General features: G+C 41.8%; 1 protein-coding gene across 1 annotated transcript in view; it reads left to right on the top strand.

The window, feature by feature from the left end:
* PTPRN2 (protein tyrosine phosphatase receptor type N2) overlaps positions 1 to 24,095 on the top strand; it is a 1,410,930-nt gene that overhangs the window by 208,397 nt on the left and 1,178,438 nt on the right. The window contains exon 4 of the mRNA XM_064274265.1: positions 19,283 to 19,445. Coding sequence (XP_064130335.1) covers positions 19,283 to 19,445 — 163 coding nt within the window. The remainder of the gene's footprint in view (positions 1 to 19,282; positions 19,446 to 24,095) is intronic.

Raw genomic sequence — 24,095 nt, 5'->3', positions numbered from 1 at the left:
TGACCTATTAGCAGCTGGTTTGGTCTGTTGCCAGATGTATATGCCTGAGTCTATTCACTATTCTTGAGCAGAATCTGATTTTGGGTCATCAAGTGTGTGCTGCACCCTAACACCTATCCACCTCGAGAAGCAGTGGTGATAGTTGTGTGTGCCAGATTCTATTAGCAGCTGGGGTTCACACTCCAGAGGGGCAGGATGCTGACAGGCTTCCCCCAAGTGTCAGTGAGGTAGGTGTGTCTCTATTCCTATAGCACCTTGGTGGGAGGGCTCTGCAGCTGTACCTTAGGCCCCCAATGCAAGTACTTCTACTGATTGGTAGGTGTCACCCTCCTTAGACCCCTAAGGCAAGAGGCTAGGTGGTCTGGGGGGAGTTTCAGCCCTCAGTTCCCTGTTGTGGGTCAGTGAGGGCTCTGTTGAATAAGCAGAGATATCAGACTTGGGAAACTTGTTTTTCTAGTAAATCCGCTAAAAAAAATGCAGTCAGATCCCTATCAGAATTGCCTTTGCATTATAACAGCCACCTTGTTCCCTGTAAGAATGAAAGCCAGAGATTTGGATCATATATGCTTGGCTGGAGCTGGTTCTGTGTTTTTAGTCCAGTTAGGGAAGGATTTTTGGTCCCTGGGGTTTTTGTGGTTGCTTCTCTCAGGCCAGAAGAATGGGTTAGGAAAAGACCAAAAAAAGGGAAAAAGCAAAGCCGCGGAGCCGGAGCCGTTCTCCCTCTGGCTGAGGAAATTCCAATGTTAATGAAGCCGCCTGGGAAGGGGAGGGTTCAGAAAAATAGGAGAGAGTAGTACCCCGGAATATAGCCAAAGTTGGTTATCTTGCTTAGGATGACTATTTTATCTGAGATTCCCGAGGAGTGTGTCGCCTATGTGTACTGGCTGTGTGGAGATTGTCCCCGAGGGTCTGACCCACTGAAGCCACGGTCAGATGCTCTGCTGCCAGTCCAAAGCCCAGCGTCAAGGTTCCCCTGCTGGGAGGCTGCACTCCCGGCTCCAAAATGAGTCGCAGCCTCCCGGGGACTTCTCGTCCCACCAGCTGCGTCGCCGTGCCGCCTCCGCGGACTGGCTGGGCCCCCTCCTGGGGTTAGTTCAGGGGAGTAGGGCTGTGCCCCATTTTTACGCTGTGATCGGATGCCGTGTTCAGCTCCCCTGTGCCCAGTCTAAAGCCCAGCGCCAAGGTTCCCCGGCTGGGATGCTGCACTCCTGGCTCCAAAACCAGTCACTGCCTCCCGGGGACGTCTCCTCCCACCAGCCTCATCGCCACGCTGCCGGCTTGGACCGGCTGGGCCCCCTCTTGGGGTCAGTTCACGGGGGTAGGGCTGCACCCCGTGTTTGCGCTGTCATAGATGTCGTGTTCAGCTCCCCTGTGCCCAGTCCTAAGCCCGGCGCCAAGGTTACCTGACTGGGACGCTGGCTCCAGGCTCCAAAAACAGTCGCTGCTTCCCCGTAGTTGTTCGTTCTCCGTCTCTGTCACTCAGGTCAACTCTTTAAATCTGTGTTTGTTGTTCAGGGTTCGTAGATTGTCATGTATGTGATCGATTCACTTGTTTTTCTGAGTCTGTGTTGCCAGAGGGATTCGAGATAGCATCTACCTAGTCAGCCATCTTGACCCCTACTCTCCTGAAACATCTTATAACATGGAGGAATCTGGAAGGCATTTTGTTGAGTGAAATTAGTCAGTTGCAAAAGGAAAAATATTGTATGAGACCACTATTAGAAGAACTCAAGAAAAAGTTTAAACACAGAGGAAAATATTCTTTAATTGTTACAAGTGTGGGAGGGAGGGAGGGAGAGGGGTATTCACTAATTACGTAGTAGACAAGGACTATTTTAGGCGAAGGGAAAGACAACACCCAATACAGGAGAAGTCCGCACAACTGGACTAAACCAAAACCTAAAAAGTTTCCTGAACACAACTGAAGGCTTTGAGGACCCAAGTAGCAGGGGCTGGGGTCTGGGGACCATGGTGTCAGGGGAATCTATAGCAATTGACATAACAAAATGTATTAAGGAAATGTTCTGCTTCCCACTTTATTGAGTGGCATCTGGGGTCTTAAACGCTAGCAAGTGGCCATCTAAGATGCATCAATTGGTCTCAACCCACCTGGAGCAAATGAGAGAGAAGAACACCAAAGACACAAGGTAAATATGAGCCCAAGAGACAGAAAGGGCCACATGAAGCAGAGACTACATCAGCCTGAAACCAGAAGAACTAGATGGTGCCCAGCTACGAAGGATGACTGCCCTGACAGGGAACACAACAGAGAATCTCTGATGGATCAGGAGAACAGTGGGATACAGACCTCAAATTCTCATAAAAAGATCAGAGTTAATGGTCTAAAACTAGAGAGACCCTGGACCTTCTGTTAGCCCAAGACTGGAACCATTCCCAAAGCCAACTCTTCAGACTGGGATTGGACTGGACTATAAGACAGAAAATGATACTAGTGAGGAGTAAGCCTCTTGGCTCAAGTAAGCACATGAGACTGTGGGCAGCTCCTGTCTGGAGGAGAAATGAGAAGGCAGAGGGGGACAGGAGCTGGCTGAATGAACATGGAGAATACAGGGTGGAGAGGAGGAATGTGCTGTCTCATTGGGGGAGGGCAGCTAGGAGTACATAGCAAGGTGTGTATATGTTTTTGTATGACAGACTGACTTGATTAGTAAACTTTCACTTAAACCACAATAAAAAAAAAACCCTGTAAATTAAAAAAAAAAAAAACAGGATAGGTTTACGACAGGGTTGTATCCTTTCACCATGCTTGTTCAATGTGTGTGCTGTGCAAATATTCCCAGAAGCCTGACAGGGCTTCAGAATTGGAGGGAGACTCATTAACAACCTGAGCTATGCAGATGACACAACCGTGCTTGATGAACGTGAAGAGGACTTGAAACACTTATCGATGAAGATCAAAGCCTGTAGCCTTCAATATGGATTACAGCTTAACATAAAGAACACAAAAATCCTTACAACCGGACCAATAAGCAACATATGAGATAAAGAAAAGATTGAAGTTGTCAAGGATTTCATTTTACTTGGATCCACAATCAACACCCATGGAAGCAGCAGTCAAGTAATCAAAAGATGCATTTCATTGGGCAAATCTGCTGCAAAAGTCCTCTTTAAAGTGTTGAAAATCTAAGATATCACTTTAAGGACTAAGGTGTGCTTGACCCAAGTCAAGGTGTTTTCATTTGCCTCCTATGCATACAAAAGCTGGACAATGAGTAAAGAAGACTGAAGAAGAATTGATACCTTTGAATTATGATGTTGACCAAGAATATATAATATACCATGGACTGCCAGAAGAACAAAAAAATCTGCCTTGGAAAAAGTACAGCCAGAATGCTCCCTAGAAACGAGGATGGTGAGACTTTGTCTTACGTACTTTGGACATGTTATTAAGAGGGACCAGCCCCTGGAGAACTACTTCATGCTTGGTAAAATAGAGGCTCAGTGAAAAAGAGGAAGACCCACGATGAGATGGATTGACACAGTGGCTGCAACAATGGGCTCAAGCATTAACAACAATTGTGAGGATGACGCAGGACTCAGAAGTGTTTTGTTGTGTTGTACATAGGGTCACTGTGAGTCGGAATGGACTCGACAGCACCTAATAACAACAGTATATCTATATATGGCAACAGGTAGGTAGGTATATGTATTTACACACACATTTGTGTGCATATATATTTTGGTGTGTGTGTGTATATATATGTATGCATATACATACCAAAAAAAAACAAAATCAAACCCATTGCTATCAAGTTGATTCTCTCAGTGACCCTATATAGGCACACTACATATATATATGTATCTTTGTATATATTGAGATCACCACACATACACACATTGAGTTCACCATGTGGTCACTGCAAAATTCTTGTTACAATGAAAATAAAAAACATTTTATTTTATAAAGCACTTTTCTTATTTTTCAGCTAGAATGTAACATCTGTATCAGTGTATAGTCAAAAAGGTGTTATTCCTACACTTAAGGAAATCAGGTGGCAGGCTGATGATAGTGCCCACACTAAATGCTCACTACACCAGCCTCCTAAATAAGCTGTTGTACACCACTCTGGGGCTGGCAAATGTAGATGAGGCTGGTGAAATACTGATGAAGCTAAATTCTGGATTGGGAAGAACGGTCAATTTTTGTTTTTTCAGTTTTAGGGGAATTTTTTTTTTTATGTTAATTTCTGATGAACGAGGACTTGATTTTCCTAACTGCAAAATAGGGATGATAATACCAACTTCTTAAGGTGTGTGGAGCTTCTGAACCAATAACATCCAAGCCAGTGGGGAAGGTTCTGGAGTCACTCTCATGTCCAGCAGATTTCTGGCTTGTCAAGGGGATGACCCTCATGGTACACAAAGATTTAGGTCTTAGTTGGGTTCCTTGAAAACAGATTCTGAGATTCTGAAATTTGCATGCAGCAAGTTTATAGGCAATGGGAAAAACAACGTGTAGTGAATGAAGGAAACAAGATTTGGCAGGAGAAGCTGAACTGTGATGCAATAGCATCAAAGTCCTCAGTAGTTCTGTGCCTTCCCTGGGGAGCTCTGGGGAAAGAGTTGTCCCACTGAGACAAGATGACGTGTGTTTTTCTACAGTCATTGGATACAGATTTCCCCAAGGATGGTGCACAAAGTTGGATCAGGCAGATTTCTTCTGTGGAGAGCAGCATTGGGAGAGGGACTGCACTCTGAGCTGACAAAACTCCCAAACACCTGAAGAGGGTGTGGAGGTGGCACATCACAGTGTGTAATTCTTCCTGAACAGACTCGCTTTACCCCACCTCCACCATCTTGGGCATGGACTAGCGTACAAGTTTTAGGAAATAAGCTGTATGAATATGCAAAGATGAAAGTCTCCCAGCTCTTTCAAGCATACGGATTAAAAAAAAAAAAAAAAAAAAAGACCTTGTTGCTGTTGAGTCAATTCTGACTCACAGGGACCCTGTAAGACAGTGTAGGACTGTCCCACAGTGTTTCCAATGCTACAATCTTTACTGAAGCCAACTGCCACATCTTTCTCCCACAGAGCAAATGGTGGGTTTGAACTGCTGACCTTTCAGTTACCACCCGAGCACTTAACCTTAACCATTATGTTACCAGGGCACCAAGAGGCCTTAAAAGAAGCCATAAAAACAGAAAAAGGGGCAAAGGCCTTCAAGGAGCTGAGAATTCACTTAAGTATTCACCTGTGCCAGGTGAGCATCTGCAGTCTCGCATTCCAAGTTCTGGATCTCAGTGCTGGCTGTTTCTGTGTTACCAACAGCTTATTTTCTAAAACTGTCATAAACTTCTTATCATATTTAGCACACTTGTAAACAAGTGAAAAATAAAATTATTATTTAAAAGCCAAGGCTATCCAAACACAAAATTAGCAGAGAAAGAATAGGAAGAAATGAAGAAAATAGCAATATGAGTCTGCATCCTTCACATATTCGACTTTTCTATATCACATGCTGGCATCCTGTAAGTTGTAGGCAGGGGTATTCTTGCTCAATGCAAAGGGTACTGCTGGCAATTAATTAAAAAAAATTTTTTTAAACCCACCTAAATGAAGATCAAGTGAGTTTAGCACATTAAAAAAAAAAATGCTATGGAAAAGTCAGGTGATATAATTATTTATTACTCAGGAATCAGCTACAGCATTGATTAAGCATCCACTTTATATTAAAAAAAATTTTTTTTTTTTAATATAAAGAGCAGAAACCCTGGTGGCATAATGGTTAAGTTCTACGGCTGCTAATCAAAAGGTCAGCAGTTCAAATCCACCAGGCGCTCCTTGGAAACTCTATGGGGCAGTTCTACTCTGTCCTATAGGGTCGCTATGAGTCAGAATCGACTTGATGGCACCGGGTTTGATATAGAGAGCACAATTTGAAGTGAAGGATAGTTGACACACAAAAAAACCCATTGCTATCGAGTGGATTCTGACTGGTAGCTCTACATAAATAGTATTTGTCGTTGTCGAAGAGGTCTGCTTTCTACAGAAGAAATTTTCCTGAGAGTATTACGTTTAAATATAATTTAAAAAATACACTTTCTTTTAAAAAAAGAGTAAACAAGAAATTTTTTTTTTCTTTCTACTAAGTTCACTCCTATTACACTCCCATTCCACCACACCGATTAGTTTGTTATGCTAACTTCCTTTTCAGTGTCATTTAACAGGTTAATATGTGAAGTGCTAGTGTTTTAAGATAATTCTGCATTAACCTAGTATGGATGTATCCAAGTTCATTCATTCAGTCAACACATATATATTTTTTTTTTTCAATAGGCTCTGTTTTAAATTCTGGGATTATAGCAGTGAACATCAAGCAATTTACATTCTAGTGAAGGGCTATCTAGCATGAAAAGTATCTACTTAAATCAACAAGAAAATAACATCATGATGTAATAAACAATGACTAGGACATACTTTAGATTGGATTGTCATGGAAGTCATCTTTGAGCTAAGAAAGGGAATTGAGAAATGATTGGAGTTTTAAGCAATGAGTTATGTAACTTGCTTTACTTTTTACAGAGATTACTCTGGTTTCTGGGAGATGGAGCAGGCAAGAGTACAAGCAGTACAAACAGACATGAGCTGTTCAAATCTGATTTCATAGTGGCTAGAGAAGTGGATGGATGTGGATATATTTTTGAGGTTAAACTCAGAGGACTTGATGAGAGAACAGCAAGTATAATAGTGATTTCTAGGTTTATGGGTTGGACAATTGGCTGAATGGCATTTCCATTTACAGAGATCTATTGTCAGTGACCACAAAAAAGCCATTTTGCTTATAGTAAAATGTGAGAGGAAAAAGACAAATTGAAGGAAGAACTTTCAAGTAAAAAGGAAATCAAAACCAAACCCATTGCCGTTGAGTTGATTCTGACTCATAGCAACCCTATAGGACAGAGTAGGACTGCCTCATAGGATTTCCAAGGAGCACCTGGTGGATTGAACTGCCGACCTTTAGTTTAGCAGCCATAGCTCTTAACCAGTATGCCATCAAGGTTTCCAAAAAGGAAACAAAACTTGGTGATTTGGGAATTCTAAGCTTATCCAGATTGTAAAAGACACTAAAATTAGGAGATTCACTGTCAAGAAAGTGTGCTCTGGAGAGAAAGCTAAGAGTATGGATGGACAATCTTTTGCTAGTGCCTTGGAAGAATCACAAGTTCAGAGTATTCTGCCACACAGAAGTCTCTTTAAAGGGATTATACATGTGACTCATTGATCCCCTCAGCCATCTTATCAGAAGTCATACATAGAGATGAGATACCCAGTAAAGGTCTGGGGAAGAGCCTCTTGTCTAATGGAGTGAATCCCTGTAACATACATGGGAGACCCACAAGGTTTATGAGAATGTTATATCAGCAAAAACACTGCCAGCTTGGGCTGACAGGGACAGAGAGAATGAAATTAAGGAATGTCAACTCCCAAATTTCTACAGGCAAGAAACAGCCTGATAGAAGTACTCAGCTTCAGGCATGTGCTACCTTGTATGAAAAGGAAGGGTGATTCCAAGGATGGAGCTGTAGGTACAGAGGATGGAGTCAAAGGCCTCAGGGGTGGAGCCTCGAGCCACAGAAGATTATTTCCAGGCCTTGAAACCCAATGGAGTTTGTCCAATTGGATATCAGAATTACTTAGGACTTAGACTCCTTTTTTCCTTTTATTTCTTCTTTTTTCAGCCAGAATGTCTGTGACTATTATCCTATGCCTGTCCCATCATTTTACTTTGGGAGCAGGTAACTTGTTTTCTAGTTTCTCAGTTCCATAGATGGAAAGAAATTTTACCCCAGGATGCGTTATACCCAGAGCCTCACTCATACCTAATTTAGATGATGAGATTTTGGACTTTTGAGCTGATGAGACTTAGATGACATTTTGAACTTTAGTTGATTCTTTAATGGATTGAGACTTCTGGGACATTTGGTGGAGTGAATGTATTTTTCATAAGGACAATGGGACTCTTTGGGGGCAAACAGTGGGCTACAGTAGGCTGGATAATGCTGCCTCCCAAAGATTTTCACAATTTAATCCTGGGAACCTGTGGATTTATTGCCTTACATGGGAAAAGGAACTTTGTAGATGTGATTGAGTTAAATATTTTGAGAAAGTAAGATTACCCTGGATTATTTGAACAGGCCTATTGTAGTCACAAGGGTTCTTATAAGAAAGAAGCAGGAGATCAGAGAGGAAAGAAGTTGTTTTGCTGCTGTCTTTCAAGTTAGAGGTGGAGGCCACAAACCAAAGAATTTAGGGAGATATGTGAAAAGACAAGTTATTAGTTTCCTGTCACTGCCATAGCAAAAAAAAAACAAAACAAAACACACACACACATTGGGTGGCTTATAAGAATAGAAATTTATTGTCTCACAGTTCTCAAGGCTGGAAGTTCAAATTTGGGGTATTGGTATGGCCATCTTCTCTCTGCAGCCTTTAGGGAAAAAGCCTTTTTGTCTCACATGGCTGTCTTCCCTCTATTTTTCTCTCTGAGTCTCTTTCCTTTTTTTATAAAGACATCACTCAGATTGGATGAAGACTCAACCTACTCTAGTATGAACTCATGCTAACTGATAACATCTTCAGAGACCTTATTTCCAAACAAGGCACAGGTGTTAGGAATTCAACATGTCTTTCTGTGGGACACAATGCAATCCATAACAGCAGGGAAAAAAAGTCTTTCCTAGAGCCTCCAGAAGGTACATAGCCCTGGGAACCCATTTTACACTTCTGACTCCCAGAACTGTTTAATAATGAATTTGTGTTGTTTTAAGCTGCAAAGTTTGTGGTAATTTGTTACAGTGGCAATAGGAAACTAACACAGGTAGTCTTTGAGTCAGGGGCTGTTAGTTGTATGAGAGATTCTAGTTTACTTGACAAATGCAAAGCTAGAAACCTGGGACCACTACCCAAATAACAGTGAATTTTCCCCTTTTTGGTTGTTTTATTAAAGTAAAATTTACATATTGTGAATGACAAATCTGAAGTGTGCAGTTTGATGAGTTGACAAATGTAAACATCTGAGTAACTGAAACACTAAACAATAAATGTAATATTTCCATCACCACCTAAGTTTCCTTATGCCACCTCCTAGCCAGTTCTCACCACCATTGACAACTACTGTTATGAATTCTATCACTATGAATTCCTTTAGCACATTATATAATACAAACTCATCTAAGACTGCTTCTTTCACTCAATAAACTGTTTTTGAGATTTATGTGTTGTTACATGTGTCAATAGTTCGTTCTTTTTAACTTCTGAATAGTATGCCACTGTATGAATATGTCATGATTTGTTTATCCATCCTCCTCTTGATGGACATGTGAGTGGTATCCTCTTTGGAATTATGCAGAATAAATCTGCATGTGGAGAAATCAGAACTTTTGTACATTGCTGGAGGGAATGTAAAATGGTACAGCTGCTGTGGAAATCAGTTTAAAAAAGTTAAACATAGAAACACTATATGACCCAGCAATTCCACTCATAGGTATGTAGGTATAGACCCCAAAAAGTAAAAATCAGCAACTCAAAAAGACACAGGTACACCATTGGATGAATCTGGTGGGCATTATTCTGAATGAAATAAGTCAACCAAAAAAGGGCAAATATTGTATGAGACCACTAGTGTAAAAACTCATGAAAAGCTTACACACAAAAAGAAACAATCCTTGATGGTTATGAGGGAGGGGAGGAGTGGCAATGGAAAAACGCTATACAGACAATAGATAAGTGGTGGCTTTGATGAAGGTTGAAACTTTACACAGTACAGCACAACTTGTACAAGGCAAGGTCATGGGAGCTCCATAGGCACATCCAAACTCCCTGAGGGACTGAATTGCTGGGCTGAGGGCTATGGGTCCATGGTCTTGAGGAACATCTAGCTCAATCGGCATAACATAGTTTATAAGGAAAATGTTCTACATTCTACTTTGGCAAGTAGCGTCTAGGGTTTTAAAAGCCTTGAGTGGCCACCTAAGGGATTCCACTGGTCTCACCCCTTTGGGAGCAAGAAATAATGAAGAGAACTAAACATACAAGGGAACCCAATACCCAATGTCGTCGAGTCGATTCCGACTCATAGTGATCCTATAGGCCAGAGCAAGGGAAAGATTAGTCCAAATGATTTACAGATCACATCTATCATGGCCTCCACCAGACTGAGTCCAGTACAGCTAGATGGTGCCTGGCTACCACCACCGACTGCTCTGACAGAGGTCACAATAGAAGGTCCAAGACAGAGCTGGAGAAAAATGTAGAACAAAATTCTAACTCACACACACAAAAAAAAGATCGGACTTACTGGCCTGACAGAGACTGGAGAAACTCTGAGAGTATGGCCCCCCCGGACACCCTTTTAGTTCAGTAATGAGGTCACTCCTGAGGCTCACCCTTCAGCCAAAGATGAGACAGGCCCATAAAACAAAATGAGACTAAAGGAGCACACCAGCCCAGGGGCAAGGATTAGATGGCAGAATGGGACAGGAAAGCTGATAATATGGAGCACAAGTCAAGAAGAGAGAGTGTTGACATGTCATGGGATTGTTAACCAATGCCATAAAACATTATGTGTACTATTTAATGAGAAACTAGTTTGTTTTGTAAACCTTCATCTAAAGTACAATAAAAAATAATAATAAACATAGTTATCTCCAAAAAAAAAAAAGACACATGTACACCAATGTTCACTGCAGCACTATTCACAATAGCTAAAAGGTGGAAACAACCCAAGCACCCATCAAGAGATGAATGGAGAAACAAATGGCAGGGTATATGCACACAAAGGAGTATTTTTAAGCTGTAAAGAAAAATGAAGTACTGATTCATGCTAAGACATGGATCAACCTTGAAATATTATGCTAAGTGAAATAAGCCAGACACAGAAGGACAAATATTTTATGATCCCATTTATATACAGTATCTGAAATAGGTAAATCCATGAAGATAGAAGAAGATAGGTAGTTACCAGTGGATGGGGGGAGGAAGGGATGGGAAAAAATCATCACTTAAAATTGGTCAGTTGTATTTTCTATGAATTATTCCTCAATAAATATGTTTTAAAATAGTAATAGAACACCAACAATAAAATGAAAGAATAAAGCTTCACTCCTGCTTCTGAACAAGATGGAGTAACAGGGACAAACAAATAAAAATAAGCAGACCAAATATATGAAACAATTGTATTCAAGACACTAGATGCTAGGAAGTGAAGCACAGTGGTTTTTGAGAGATAGGAAACAAATAGGTGAGTCGTATGATTGCCCCAAGTCACTGCCTGGAGAGAATTTTCAGGCAGTGATGGAGGGTTTGATACAGAGTGAGCTTACTGGACTGCAAGAGTTGAGGAGATGGAGCTGAGAGTCAGGAGAGGCCAAGGCAGTTAGAGTTCACATATCAGAGTATTAGAGAGAAGAGAGCTCCCTAGAGAAAACCCTAGAGATTGTCAGTGGGTAACTGTTGAGTATTCAGTGGAGTACTCATCAGCACATGCGTATGAGAAAACTACCCAAATCCAAGGAAAGATACATCAAAAATAATGAGAGGGAATAGGACCTGACGTTCGCACAGGGTGTGGCATAGTGCCTCTTCCCACCAGTTACACTGGAAGATCTCATAATTTACAGTAATTGGGTAGAGTACCATCATGGATTGAATTGTGTCCCCCCAAAGTATCTGTCAACTTGACTAGGTCATGATTCTCTTGTATGATTGTATGATTGTCTACCATTTTGTCTTCTGATGTGATTTCTCTATGTGTTGTAAATCCTATCACTATGATGTAATAAGATGGATTAGCAGCAGTTACATTGATGAGGTCTACAAAATTAGGTAGTATCTTAAGCCAATCTCTTTTGAGATATAAAAGAGAAGCAAGCAGAGAGACATGGGGACCTCATACCACCAAGAAAGCAGTGCCGGGAGCAAAGTGCGTCCTTTGGACCTGAGGTTCCTGTGCTGAGATGCTCCCAGGCCAAGGGAAGAATGATGTATCACAAGGACCTTCCTCCAGCGCTGACACAGAGAGAAAGCCTTCCCCTGGAGCTGACACCCTGAATTTGGACTTGGAGCCTACTGTGAGAGAATAAACTTCTCTTTGTTAGAGCCATCCCCTTGTGGTATTTCTGTTATAGCAGCACTAGATGACTTAGACAAGTACTCAAAGGAGTCTTGCCTCAGTAGTAGTATGAAATAATTAGCCACAGGTAAGTGCTACTCTGGTCCTGTCAAACCAATCATAAAAGTAAGACATAGAAGGATTCAACAGTTCCCAAGGAAATTCACTGCATGCCCCCCCAAAAAAGAGTATTTATGGGAATACAAAACTATCATCACCGCATATGATAAAATTAATCATGTGTGCTAACCAATCAAAGATTAATAGGCATGAAGAAACAGGAAAATACAATCCATAGTAAGGAGAAAAATCAAGCCATCAGAGTAGACACAGAACACAGATGAACAGAAGGACATTAAAACAGTTATTAGATATTCTATATGTTCAAAAAATTAAGTGGAGACATGGAAGATCTAAGTAGCAACATGGAAGATAAAAAAATACATGGATAGAATTAATAACAGATTAGACATTGAAAAAGAAAATATTTAACTTGAAGACATAGCAATAGAAACTACCAAAAAGAAATCAGAGAAAAATATTACTTAGAAAAAGATCATCAGTGGGCCAAATATATGTATAATTAAAGTCTGAATGAGAGGGGAGATAGGAGAAACAGAAGAAATAATGGCCCAAATTTTTACTGAATATGATAAAACTGTAACTAATAGACCCAAGATGCTCAGTGAGCCCCAAGAAAAAGAAACACGAAGACCAAGAAGCATAATTAAATTGCTCAAAAAAAGTGATAGAGAGAAGAAAGCATTAAAAGTACTCAGAGAAAAAAAAGACATTACATGCAGACAGAAAAAGATAAAGGTGACTACAGATTTCTCATTGGAAATAAAGCAAGCTAAAGAAAATGGTACACATTTAGAAATATCATTCATGCTATCTTAAATGTTGAAATTATTGCCATAAAGTCCATAATGTTGCTTTATCAACCTTTGATCTACAGAATCTGTATTGCTATTTTCTGTTTCATTCCTAATACTGGTAATTGGAGGTGCTCACTTGTTTATGCCAAGAAATATGGAAGACAGCTTCCTGGCCAACTGACTGGAAGAGATCCGTATTTATGCCTATTCCCAAGAAAGGTGATCCAACCGAATGTGGAAATTATAGAACAATGTCATTAATATCACACACAAGCAAAATTTTGCTGAAGATCATTCAAAAACAGCTGCAGCAGTGTATCGACAGGGAACTGCCAGAAATTCAGGCTGGTTTCAGAAGAGGATGTGGCACCAGGGATATCACTACTGATGTCAGATGGATCCTGGCTGAAAGCAGAGAATACCAGAAGGATGTTTACCTGTGCTTTATTGACCATGCAAGGGCATTCGACTGTGTGGATCATAACAAACTATGGATAACACTGCGAAGAATGGGAATTCCAGAACACTTAATTGTGCTCATGAGGAACCTTTACATAGATCAAGAGTCAGTTGTTTGGACAGAACAAGGGGATACTGATTGGCTTAAAGTCAGGAAAGCTGTGCCTCAAGGTTGTATTCTTTCACCATTCTTATTCCATCTGTATGCTGGGAAATAATCTGAGAAGCTGGACTATATGAAGAAGAACGGGGCATCAGGATTGGAGGAAGACTCATTAACAACCTGTTTTATGCAGATGACACAACCTTGCTTGCTGAAAGTGAAGAGGACTTGAAGAACTTACTAATGAAGATCAAAGACCACAGCCTTCAGTATGGATTGCACCTCAACATAAAGAAAACAAAAATCCTCACAACTGGACCAATAAGCAACATCATGATAAATGGAGAAAAGATTGAAGTTGTGAAGGATTTCATTTTACTTGGATCCACAATCAAAGCCATGGAAGCAGCAGTCAAGAAATCAAAAGATGCATTGCATTGGGTAAATCTGCTGCAAAGGACCTCTTTAAAGTGTTGAAGAGCAAAGATGTCACCTTGAGGACTAAGGTGCGCCTGACCCAAGCCATGGTATTTTCAATCGCATCATATGCATGTGAAAGCAGAACAGTGAATAAGGAAGACGGAAGAAGAAGAACTGATCAGCCTTTGAATTGTGGTGTTGATGAAGAGTATTGAATATACCATGGACTTTTAGAAGAACGAATAAAACTGTCTTGGAAGAATTACTACAACCAGAATGCTCCTTAGAGGCAAGGATGGCGAGACTGCATCTTATGTACTTTGGACATGTTGTCAGGAGGCATCAGTCTCTGGAGAAGGACATCATGCTTGGCAAAGTACAGGGTCAGTGGAAAAGAGGAAGACCCCCAACGCAGTGGCTGCAACAATGTGCTCAAGCATAACAACGATTGTAAGGTTGGCGCAGGACCGGGCAGTGTTTCATTTTGTTTGTTGTGCATGGGGTTGCTATGAGTCAGAACCGACTCGATGGCACCTAACCAACCAACCAAGCAACCTCCCTTTTTCTTGGTTGGTCTTGCTAGAAGTTTATAAATTCTATTAATATTTTTATAGTGTCACCTCTGGCTTTGTTAACTTCCTCATTTGTCTGTTTTCTATTTCATTGACTTCTGCCCTTTACTGTTACTTCCTCCTACTTACTGTGGGTTTAAGATACTATTCTTTTTCTAGCTCCTTAAGGTGGAAGCTTAGATCCTTGGTTTTTAAACTTTTTTTAATTTTTAATATAGGCATTTAAAGGTATAAATTTCTTTTAAAGCATTGCCTTTGGTGCATTCCATAAGTTTTGATATGTTGTGTTTTAATTATTATTGAAACACAGATATTTTCTAATGTTCCTGTGACAATTTCTTTGACCCATGAGCTATTTAGAAATGCTGTTTAGCTTTCAAATATTTGGGGCTTTTTTAGATACATTACTGGTATCTAATTGATTTTTTAATTTATTTTATTTTATTCAGAGAACGTACTCTAAGATTTCTGTATTTTGAAGTTTATTAGTTTATAATCCCCATATTATCTATTTTGGTGAATGTTCCATGTGAACTTGAAAAAGATATGAATTATGCAGTGATTGTGTATAAAGGTCTTTAATGTCAGGTCAATTTGGTTGATGGTGTTCTTCAAATTTATTGATTTATTGATTACTGAGAGATAGATATTGGTGGACCCTGTTTTGAAAGCATGTATGGTGGAAAGGACTGTTGAGGTTTCTGGATTGCCAGTGAAGAACTTTTATGGGAACTGCACTTGTGGGCTTGGGACTACAATGGTGTATGCAGAGCTCTGAGCTTTAATTATGACTCTAAGCTGCAATTAGGGAGCCCTGGGTAGTGGAAACGGTTAAGCACTCAGCTACCAACCAAAAGGTTGGCAGTTTATACCCACCCAGGTGTGCCTCAGAAAAAAGGACTGGTGATCTGCTTCCGTTAGATCACAGCCTTGAGAGCCCTATGGGGGCAGCTTTACTCTGCACGATGGGGTTGCCAGGAGTTGGAATTGACTCAACAACAACTGGTTTGGTTTTGTCTTTTAACTTGCAACTTACCAGCCGTAGTAGGACATTGTTGGCATGGGTCTGGTGGTAGGACTGTACCCTGGAATTCTTTGCCAGCTGCTGCACAGCTCTGAGTATGTTAGAGAGCACTAGAAGTAGCCGTTGAGCTAGTTGCTATAGAATACAGTGCTCAGCAGATCAAGGCTGTGGAAAATTCTGCTGGGACACAGGTTAGGCCAAGGGACTCTGAAGTAGGCTGGGCCTTAACCTCTCACAAAAATAGCCTGACCTCTTGTCCTAGGCAAGAAGGGCCCTGATGCCAGTGTTTCCCTGGGGCTGGGAAGAAGCAGATGGAGCAACCCAAGGCTGTGATCACAGGGCATGTGGTGAACACTGGGTCCTCATGGAGACTCTGGGTGATACAAAAGGTTAATGCTCTCAGCTGCTATCCAACAGGTTTGAGCCTACCCAGAGATGGCTGGAAGGAAAGGCCTGGTGATCTACTTCTGAAAATCAGCCGTTGAGAACCACATGAAGCACAGTTCTGCTCTGACACATGTGGGGTTGCAGTCAACTCAATGGCATTTTTTTTTGTTTGTTTTTCCTGAGGGTCTTGTGCTAGGAGAAGGAGGTGAGGAAAGCTGGTGGGGGCTGGACTATGAAATATAAGGGCCTGGAGAGAGAACAAATGTCAGACTTGAACTGATCTGACTTCCATGGAGGAAAGCCCTGATAGAGAAAGTGGATTTAATTAAGCAGTGGAACCCGGAAACATTTCTGAGGGTAACAGAACTCAGAGTAAGATGTGTCTATGGAATGCCTGCAGCCGGAGCTGGGCCAGAAGCAGTGCACACCTGTCAGACACACTGTCTTACACTTCAATTCCTATCTTTTCATGTAGATGTAAACAAGGTGCTCAATTTAAAAATGGCAAAAAAAAAAAAAAGGAATTCATAATCATTTTGGTGAGCACTTACCAGTCGTTAACGCTGAAGAGTTAATAGATCTTTGGATTTCATTGTGTTTTCTTCTTGTTTTAATCCTTGTTGTTATATCAGTCTTCCTTTTCTCCATTTCTCTCCTCATATAGGACACACGTCTTCTGGGACCTTTCAGGACAGTTGATGTGTATGTGAGCAAAGGTAGACATCTGGGTAGGGCAGTTCTGGGCCTCCTGAATTCTCAGCACTGGGGCCTGTGCTCAGAGGTTTGGACTATGAGATGGGCAGGCGAGGAAAAATATGCTGTCCGTTTACAGGGCTTTGGAAAGCTGTCTCCTGTTGCTCCTGGCTAGCTCTCGGCAAGCCACAGCTAACGAGAGGACAGAGACAAAATCTAGACGGGAAGCTGGACCTTGAAGGCATCCCTCCCCTCTTCCCGCCCTACACCTCCACTGCCCAGGAGTAAATGTGGGCTGTTGATGAGTTCTGACATCTGTTTAGTGGGGTGCTAGTTATAAGCACCTGTTGTCCTGACTTTCTCAGTGGATTTCTGCTGGTTTCAGTAACTACCTCGTTATTTTCTCAACATCTTTTGTTACAGCCACACTTAGCTAGTGATGACCTGTCTAAGCTGGGAAATGAGTCAGTTCTCTTGATGGCTTTAAGCATAATTAGGGGTTTTTGGCATTGGTGGTTCAGTGGTAGAATTCTCACCTTCCATGCGGAAGACCAGGGTTCAGTTCCCAGCCAATACACCTCACAAGCAGCCACCACCTGACAGTGGAGGCTTGTGTGTTGCCATGAGGCTGAACAGGTTTCAGCAGAGCTTCCAGTCTAAGAGACTAGGAGGAAAGGTCTGGATATCTACTTCTGATAACCAGCCAATGAAAACCCTGTGGATCACAATGGTCTGATCTGCAGTTGATCATAGGGGTGGCACAGGACTGGGCAACGTTTTGTTCTATAGTGCATTGAGTTGCCACTAGTTGGGGGCCATCTTGATGGCAGCTAACAATAACAACATTTGATTTACCCTTTCATTTGTCTCCCAGACTCACCCTTTTCTTTTCAGTCTTTGGCAAGTTCTGGCCAGTTCATGCCTGCATGTCCCAGCTGCCATCTGCACCTGACTCCTCCTTCCTTACAGGGACTCTGACATGAGGCCATTCCCACCTCAAAATGAGTACTCCTTCCATGGCATCGCCTCAAAATGAGTACTCCTTCTATGGCGTCACCTCAAAATGAGTACTCCTTCCGTGGTGTCACCTCCACCTGGAGAATAAAATCAGAAAATGCATCATGTTCCATGCATATAGGTAAAAACCAAAGAACCAAACCCATTGCCATTGAGTTGATTCAGGTAGTGATTCATAAATAGTTTTTTGGTAAAAATAATATCCACAATGCAGTGCTATAAGTACTGTATCCACTTCCTATTGCTGCTGTAAGAAGTTTCTACAAACTTAGTGGCTTAAAACATCACAAATTTATTATCTTATAGTCCTGTAGGTTAGAAGCTCAACACAGGGCTCACTGGATTGTATCCCTTTCTGGAAGCTCTAGGAAAGAGTCCGTTTCCTTGCCCTTTCCAGGTTCTAGAGGCTGCCTATGTTCCTTGGCTCCTGGCCCCCTTCCTCCATCATCAAAGCCAGCAACAGTAGGTTAAGTCCCTCTCACATCATCATGTCTGCTTTTCTACTTCCCTCTTCTACTTTTCAGAGCCCTGGGTGATTACATTGGGCCACCCAGGTTATTCAAGATGCTTTCCCGATCTTAAGGTCTGCGGATTAGTGACCTTAATTCTCTCTGCTACCTTAATTCCCCTAGCCTATTTTTTTTTTTTTTTATTCACAGGTACCAGGAATGATGACCCAGGCATCTTTGGGGGACTAGTATTCTGCCAACAAGTGCCTACCATATACAAGTCTTTCACTACCTTATTCCCCTTCTGCCTCTGAACAATTTATGCATGGGGGACCTGAGACTCCAGAAGTCTCACAGCAATGAGCTGATGGAGCCAGGGCTCAACTTCAGGTTTCTGACTCTGTATTTGGGATCTTTCTAACATATTGTGCCAGCCCTCCCTTTGCTGGAGTAAAGAAGTAATGCCTGGCTTTCAAGTTCCTTTCTTCCATTCCTGCCTGACTTACTTATAAAGTCTTGGGGGATCCCCGTAAGCCCATTGAGTGTCACTCTCATTCCCAGCACTACATCTTTGCTCCTGCGGTCCCTGCCCTCTTGCCTTTTCCCACAGTAATAACCTTGCTCTCCTCTCACATTTGCCTGATGCAGTGTCTATCTCTTCATTGAGATTTGTCTCAGGCACCAAGGTTACCATGCATTCTTGCTTACTCTGTCTCTCAGAATTCTTGTTGAACTCATAGCTGGTACTGTTCAGTTGATTATTCTCTAATTATTGCCTGAATATTAGTTTTATCTACTGTCCTAGGCTGTCAGAGGTGCCAGTTACTGAGGACATGCGAAATGCTAGCCCCTCTTCTAGGAGTTGCACCTTAATTCCTCACAGCAGCTCTGAGTTAGGCCCTAATAGCCTTCCTTCTTTGTTAAAACTGAAGCTCAGGGAAACTAAGTCGGGAATTCGAATTTCACAGTTACTGAGCAGCAAAGCTAGAGGTGCTCAATAAGCTGTGCAGATTTAACCACACATCTGTGTTCTCAGCCTGGGCATCCTGAGACCAGGTCTTCTGACAGGTTTCTCTCATTCCCCCAGAATGGTGTGTACAGATACTAAGCACAAGTGTGATTTAGTCTTTTTATTCTCTTGCTTTTCAGGGCCTCAAAACAGAGCATTGGTAACGAAAGGACGTACAGCCTGGAAAATGATGTTACCTTGGCCAAGACACTGCAGCAATACCTTCCATTCCTGGGGGTACTGTCCCAGGCCGTGGCTTCAGACGTGTACCCCAGGATGAAGAATGACAAACCACCAATTAAGGTCAAAACTTTCTTTTTATGGTTTAAGTTTGTCTCTTACTTAGCTCTGCACAGTTTTCTCCAGGGCACAGATACTTATGAATGTTTCATAAATCTTTGGCTCTTCCTGATTGGATCCCTTTATCCTGTGCTTATGGGCAGGACAATGATGAACTGGGCAGTGTGGCAAGGAATGCTCATGGTACCCCTTTCAGTGCCACACAGACTTCCAGTCCAGCAGTGTTGCTGAGCCTACATGTAGGAAGCCCACCTGTTGTGAAAGTTGAGCCAATTAATTTCCCAAGCCACCCTTTGGCCTAAGGTCCTTACAGTGTCTTTGAGATTGGAACTCTAGAAAGCTCATGGTTAAGAATATAAACATAACACCTGGGAGGCAAAACAGAGTATCACCCTTTAAGTAAAGGTCTATGCATTCACTGTCTGCAACCAGGACAGACAGGGCCTGGGGACATTCTAGCAATGGATGCTCAGAATTGAAGAGAAAGAGGAGGACAAGAAGACCCTGAAATTGTCTGGAACTGGTAGGCATAGGGTGACCAGCTATCCCAGTTTTCCTGAGATTATCCTGAATTTACCCCTCAAAGTCCTGTGTCTCCAGAAACTTCAGTCCCAGGCAAACTCAGACAGCATAAAAATTCTGTGTCTGCCTGAGTAGGAGCAGAGAGTTTGGCTACTAAAAGATGAGATGGGTAGACAAGAAAGACAGGAAAGACACAGGTGTTGGAATATAAACTACTCAAGTTTTTATCCAGAATTAGGCCTACCTGTTGTAGTCCTCAGTTAGAAAATTGTTTTATTCTGGTACAACATCTGCCCAAGAGCCATTTCAGAATGTGAAACTTATTCAAAAGAGTGTGTTCAAAAAACAGAATTAGGAATGCCCATGAACTTTTAAACAGAAAAGCACGTGTGATCATCAGGACAGCTTGTTGAGCAGAACTTCCGGATTCTGACCTGCCTGGGAAGGGAAGGAGATGGGCGCTAAGAGAGTTATCTTCATGGTCTGAGGACCATTCCATTGTGAGAATGGAATTGTGGGCAAAATGTTGAAGTCCAGGATGATCCTGGGTACATTAGATGTTTGACAGATCTACTTAACACTTCTTTTTGGCAAAGAATTAGTTACAATCACTTAAATTTGCCTTTTTTTTTTTTTTTCTGAAATGGAAGACAAGCAAGCTCTTGCAAGACTGATGGACAACTGGGGGATTCTTTTAGCTTCCTTTTAAACCCCACCAGGTTTCATCAGAAGATAGTTGTGGCCCTCAGGATAGTGCTTGAAAATACCTGGAAAGCAATTTGGGTCGATTTTTTTCTTCCTGTAGTCAAGAGGTTGAAATTATTTGTCAGTTCTGGGCTGGTATGTTGGGCAACAAGTACGTACCTAGGAAGGTCAAATCAGAATTTTTTGAGAGGATACACCACTGAGTGTGGTTGCTTTAGGAACTTAGTGGAGCTTTGAATTTGGCACGTGACAAAATAAAGGTGCACGTTTTCATAGGAGAATGCTGAGCCCCACAATCTGAGGTCAAGTTTGATGTGGGCTAGATTCTAGCCATTCCCTGAAGTACCCCTTGGGTTAAGGCCCTTCTTAGACATCCAGCCTCATATGTGATTAGGAGGCATTTAGTGACGATGTTTGATCATGAAGACTCATATTGCCCCATCACATAGGAATAAATCGTTATGACACTGAACCAGGACACTTGCTAAGGCCACACTGTATTCTGGAGCACCAGGAGGTCATGCTTAGGAGGCTGAATTGGATTATTCCAGGGGAAATTGGACATTTGCCCCCTTGGCACCACTGCCATGTTTAGATTTTGCCCCAAGGAAGGAGCAGCAGTGACATGATCCCCTTGCAATATCTGCTGAGTGGCCTGGACCATGGGAGTTTGTTTGCCTGTTTTGTGGAAGTCATCCCCAATGGTAGAGGGCAGGGCCTTCAGTACCCAGAGAAATACACCAGTACAGAGCTCTACTGCCCTCCAAAGCAGACAACAGGAAAATGCCCGAGCCCCAATCCCATCAGCCTAGACCATTTGCCGCATTGAAAAATACATTTTAAAGGCTTTCATAGGAATTACAGGCAAGCATCTAACAAGCCTTAACCCTACTGAAGCAGGTTCACTTAACACTATTTTTGTTAATGTTAAGCTTAAATTTAAGGTTTTTCTGTTTTGCATTTTTTCACAGGGATTGACTTAGACTTTTTTTTTTTGAGTCAGAGACCAGGCTGGATATTGTGAGTGTTAAAGATGAATCACACATGGATTTTTCCTTAGGGAGTCAGTGAGGTGTGCGTGTGGGAGGTGAGATGTGCCAAGCAGATTCTGGAGCTGGTTCTGAACCCTGCTGCTCCACCCAACAGCTCTATGACCACAGGGAAGTTGCTTAACCTCCCTGTCCTTCAGGTTCTTCAGCCACAAAGTTGGGATGATAATTCTAAAAACCCCAAAACCAAACCTGTTGCTGTTGAGTCAACTCTGACTCACAAAGACCCTAGAAGACAGAATAGAACTGCCCCATGGGGTTTCCAAGAAGCAGCTGGTGGATCTGAACTGCCGACCTCTGGTTAGCAGCCATAGCTCTTAACCATACTCATGACTGCTGTGAGGATTGAACAAGAAAACACATGTAAAACTCATAGTGAACTGTTCAATAAATAGCAGTTATTATATAATTACTGTTAATAATATTAATAAAATAATATTTTACAGATGAAATAAAAATTGCACTAAGAGTCTGAAACCATTCAGTGGGCTCTTAGAGTTCTGTGGTTCCACAAAAGAAAATCACAGGAAAGCAGCTGTACTTGCAGAACAAATGTAATCAGTGTAACCCAGGGCCTTACAGTACCAGGAAGCAGCAGGCTGCATCCCCACCACAATGCACTGCAATATGGATTTCATTTGTTTACTTCACAGTGCAGTGGAAAACCAACATCTCTCCCAATTCTCTTGAATATTGGTAATTTAAGTACATACAAATATAAAATAATCTTTTTGTCTTCCTCCTTTGTTCCCTGTTGTGTCCTTATCAAAAGGGATATGAAGCTTCATGCTCAGTCTTCACGACTGCCGTGGGATTTCTGAGCTTCTGTAATGGAGACATCACATGTCCCTAGGTGCTGGGTGTGAGTAATCAATAAACAGTAACCCGTGTGCAGTCCAGAGGTGGCTTAGTAGTATAAGTGGGAAGCGAAAGAGAATTACTAAAAGCTCCAGAGACTCAGAAGAAGTTTCAATGAAAGGAAATCAGTTGAAATTTCTCTGAAGCATGTGAACATGTTTTTCCCCTAACTTGGTGGGCTATTATACAAACCTAGACTTTTGTCCAAAGTGCCATCTTCATCTATTACAGAAGTAGAATATAGAAAGAACGCACACTCCGAAGAACAGCCAGCTTGCCCAGATAGGGGCGATTAATAAAGCATAAAGAGCAAAAAGCCATTAATTTTGTACAATGGAATCCTCAGTTGTTCAGTTCTAATCCCAACATCATCCTTCTTTTTCAGTTTCGGTTATTTTATTAATTTATCCCAACTACTAAATTTTTTTTTTTTACTTAAGTAAACTACCACTTGTCTGTCAGTGTGTCATACTTTGGTGGGTTGTATATTGCTGTGATGCTGGAAGCTATGCCTCCAGTATTCAAGTACCAGCAGGGTCACCCATGGTGGACAGGTTTCAGTGGAGATTTCAAACTAAGACAGAGTAGGAAGAAAGGCCTGGAGATCACTTCTGAAAATCAGCCAATGAAAACCCTGTGGATCATGACAGAATATTACCCAGTATAGTGCTGGAAGATGAGGCCCCTAGGTTGGAAAACACTCAAAATGCACAGTGCCTGCAGCAATGGACTTGAACATGCCAGTGATCATGAAGATGGTACAGGACTGGGCAGTGTTTCATTCTGTTGTACATGGGGCTGTCATGAGTTGGAACTGTCTTAAAGGGCAACTAACTACAACAACAACTAAAATGAAAGAGTCAAGTGTAGAACATAATTTGATCATTGGACAGGAATGGTATGGAATTTACCAGGTATCTGAAGGGTGTATTGACTCTTGCTGTTAGCAACCCACTATGAGGTAAAACAAGCAAGTATGACATTCAGGCATTAAAAATAAACTGCAGCAAGTTGTGGAAATTTATTAAAAGTCAAAATCTTTGGTGGAATATTGAGCAATTCATGCTATGAGCCATTAGGAGGATTTTTGGATCATGCCAAGTGCTCATAGTAGCTCCTGTGGGAAAAAGCAAATTCCTGTAGAAGACAGAAGTGCTGCTTCTTTAAATTGCTCTCAGGATGTTCAGTATGCCCTAAGAACCCCTTGAAATGCGTAAAAAATTCTACGAGAGCCGTATCAGCTGGGTAGTCACTATCCCAAAGCGGGGGAGCAATGAATCTGTTGCCTCATTACACTAATCTGTGGTCTTTACTGCAGAAGGTCTTTCCAGTCCTGATTTACGCATAGTATGACTCTGGTACCAGGAAACCTGAAAACTGGGTTGTTCTCAAAGCAACCTTCCCCATACTGGAAAGATATTGCGACTTAATGTCTTTGTGCTAGATGATTCTTTCCCTCGGAAGCTTTTTGTTGGCATGTTGAGATGGTTAGTTACATCTTGTGGTGCATCACATTGGC

Source organism: Loxodonta africana, chromosome 22 (genome assembly GCF_030014295.1).
Source record: "Loxodonta africana isolate mLoxAfr1 chromosome 22, mLoxAfr1.hap2, whole genome shotgun sequence".
Lineage (NCBI taxonomy): Eukaryota > Metazoa > Chordata > Mammalia > Proboscidea > Elephantidae > Loxodonta > Loxodonta africana.
Note: the sequence above shows the minus strand (reverse complement) of the source record. Positions and strands in the feature narration are given on the sequence as shown.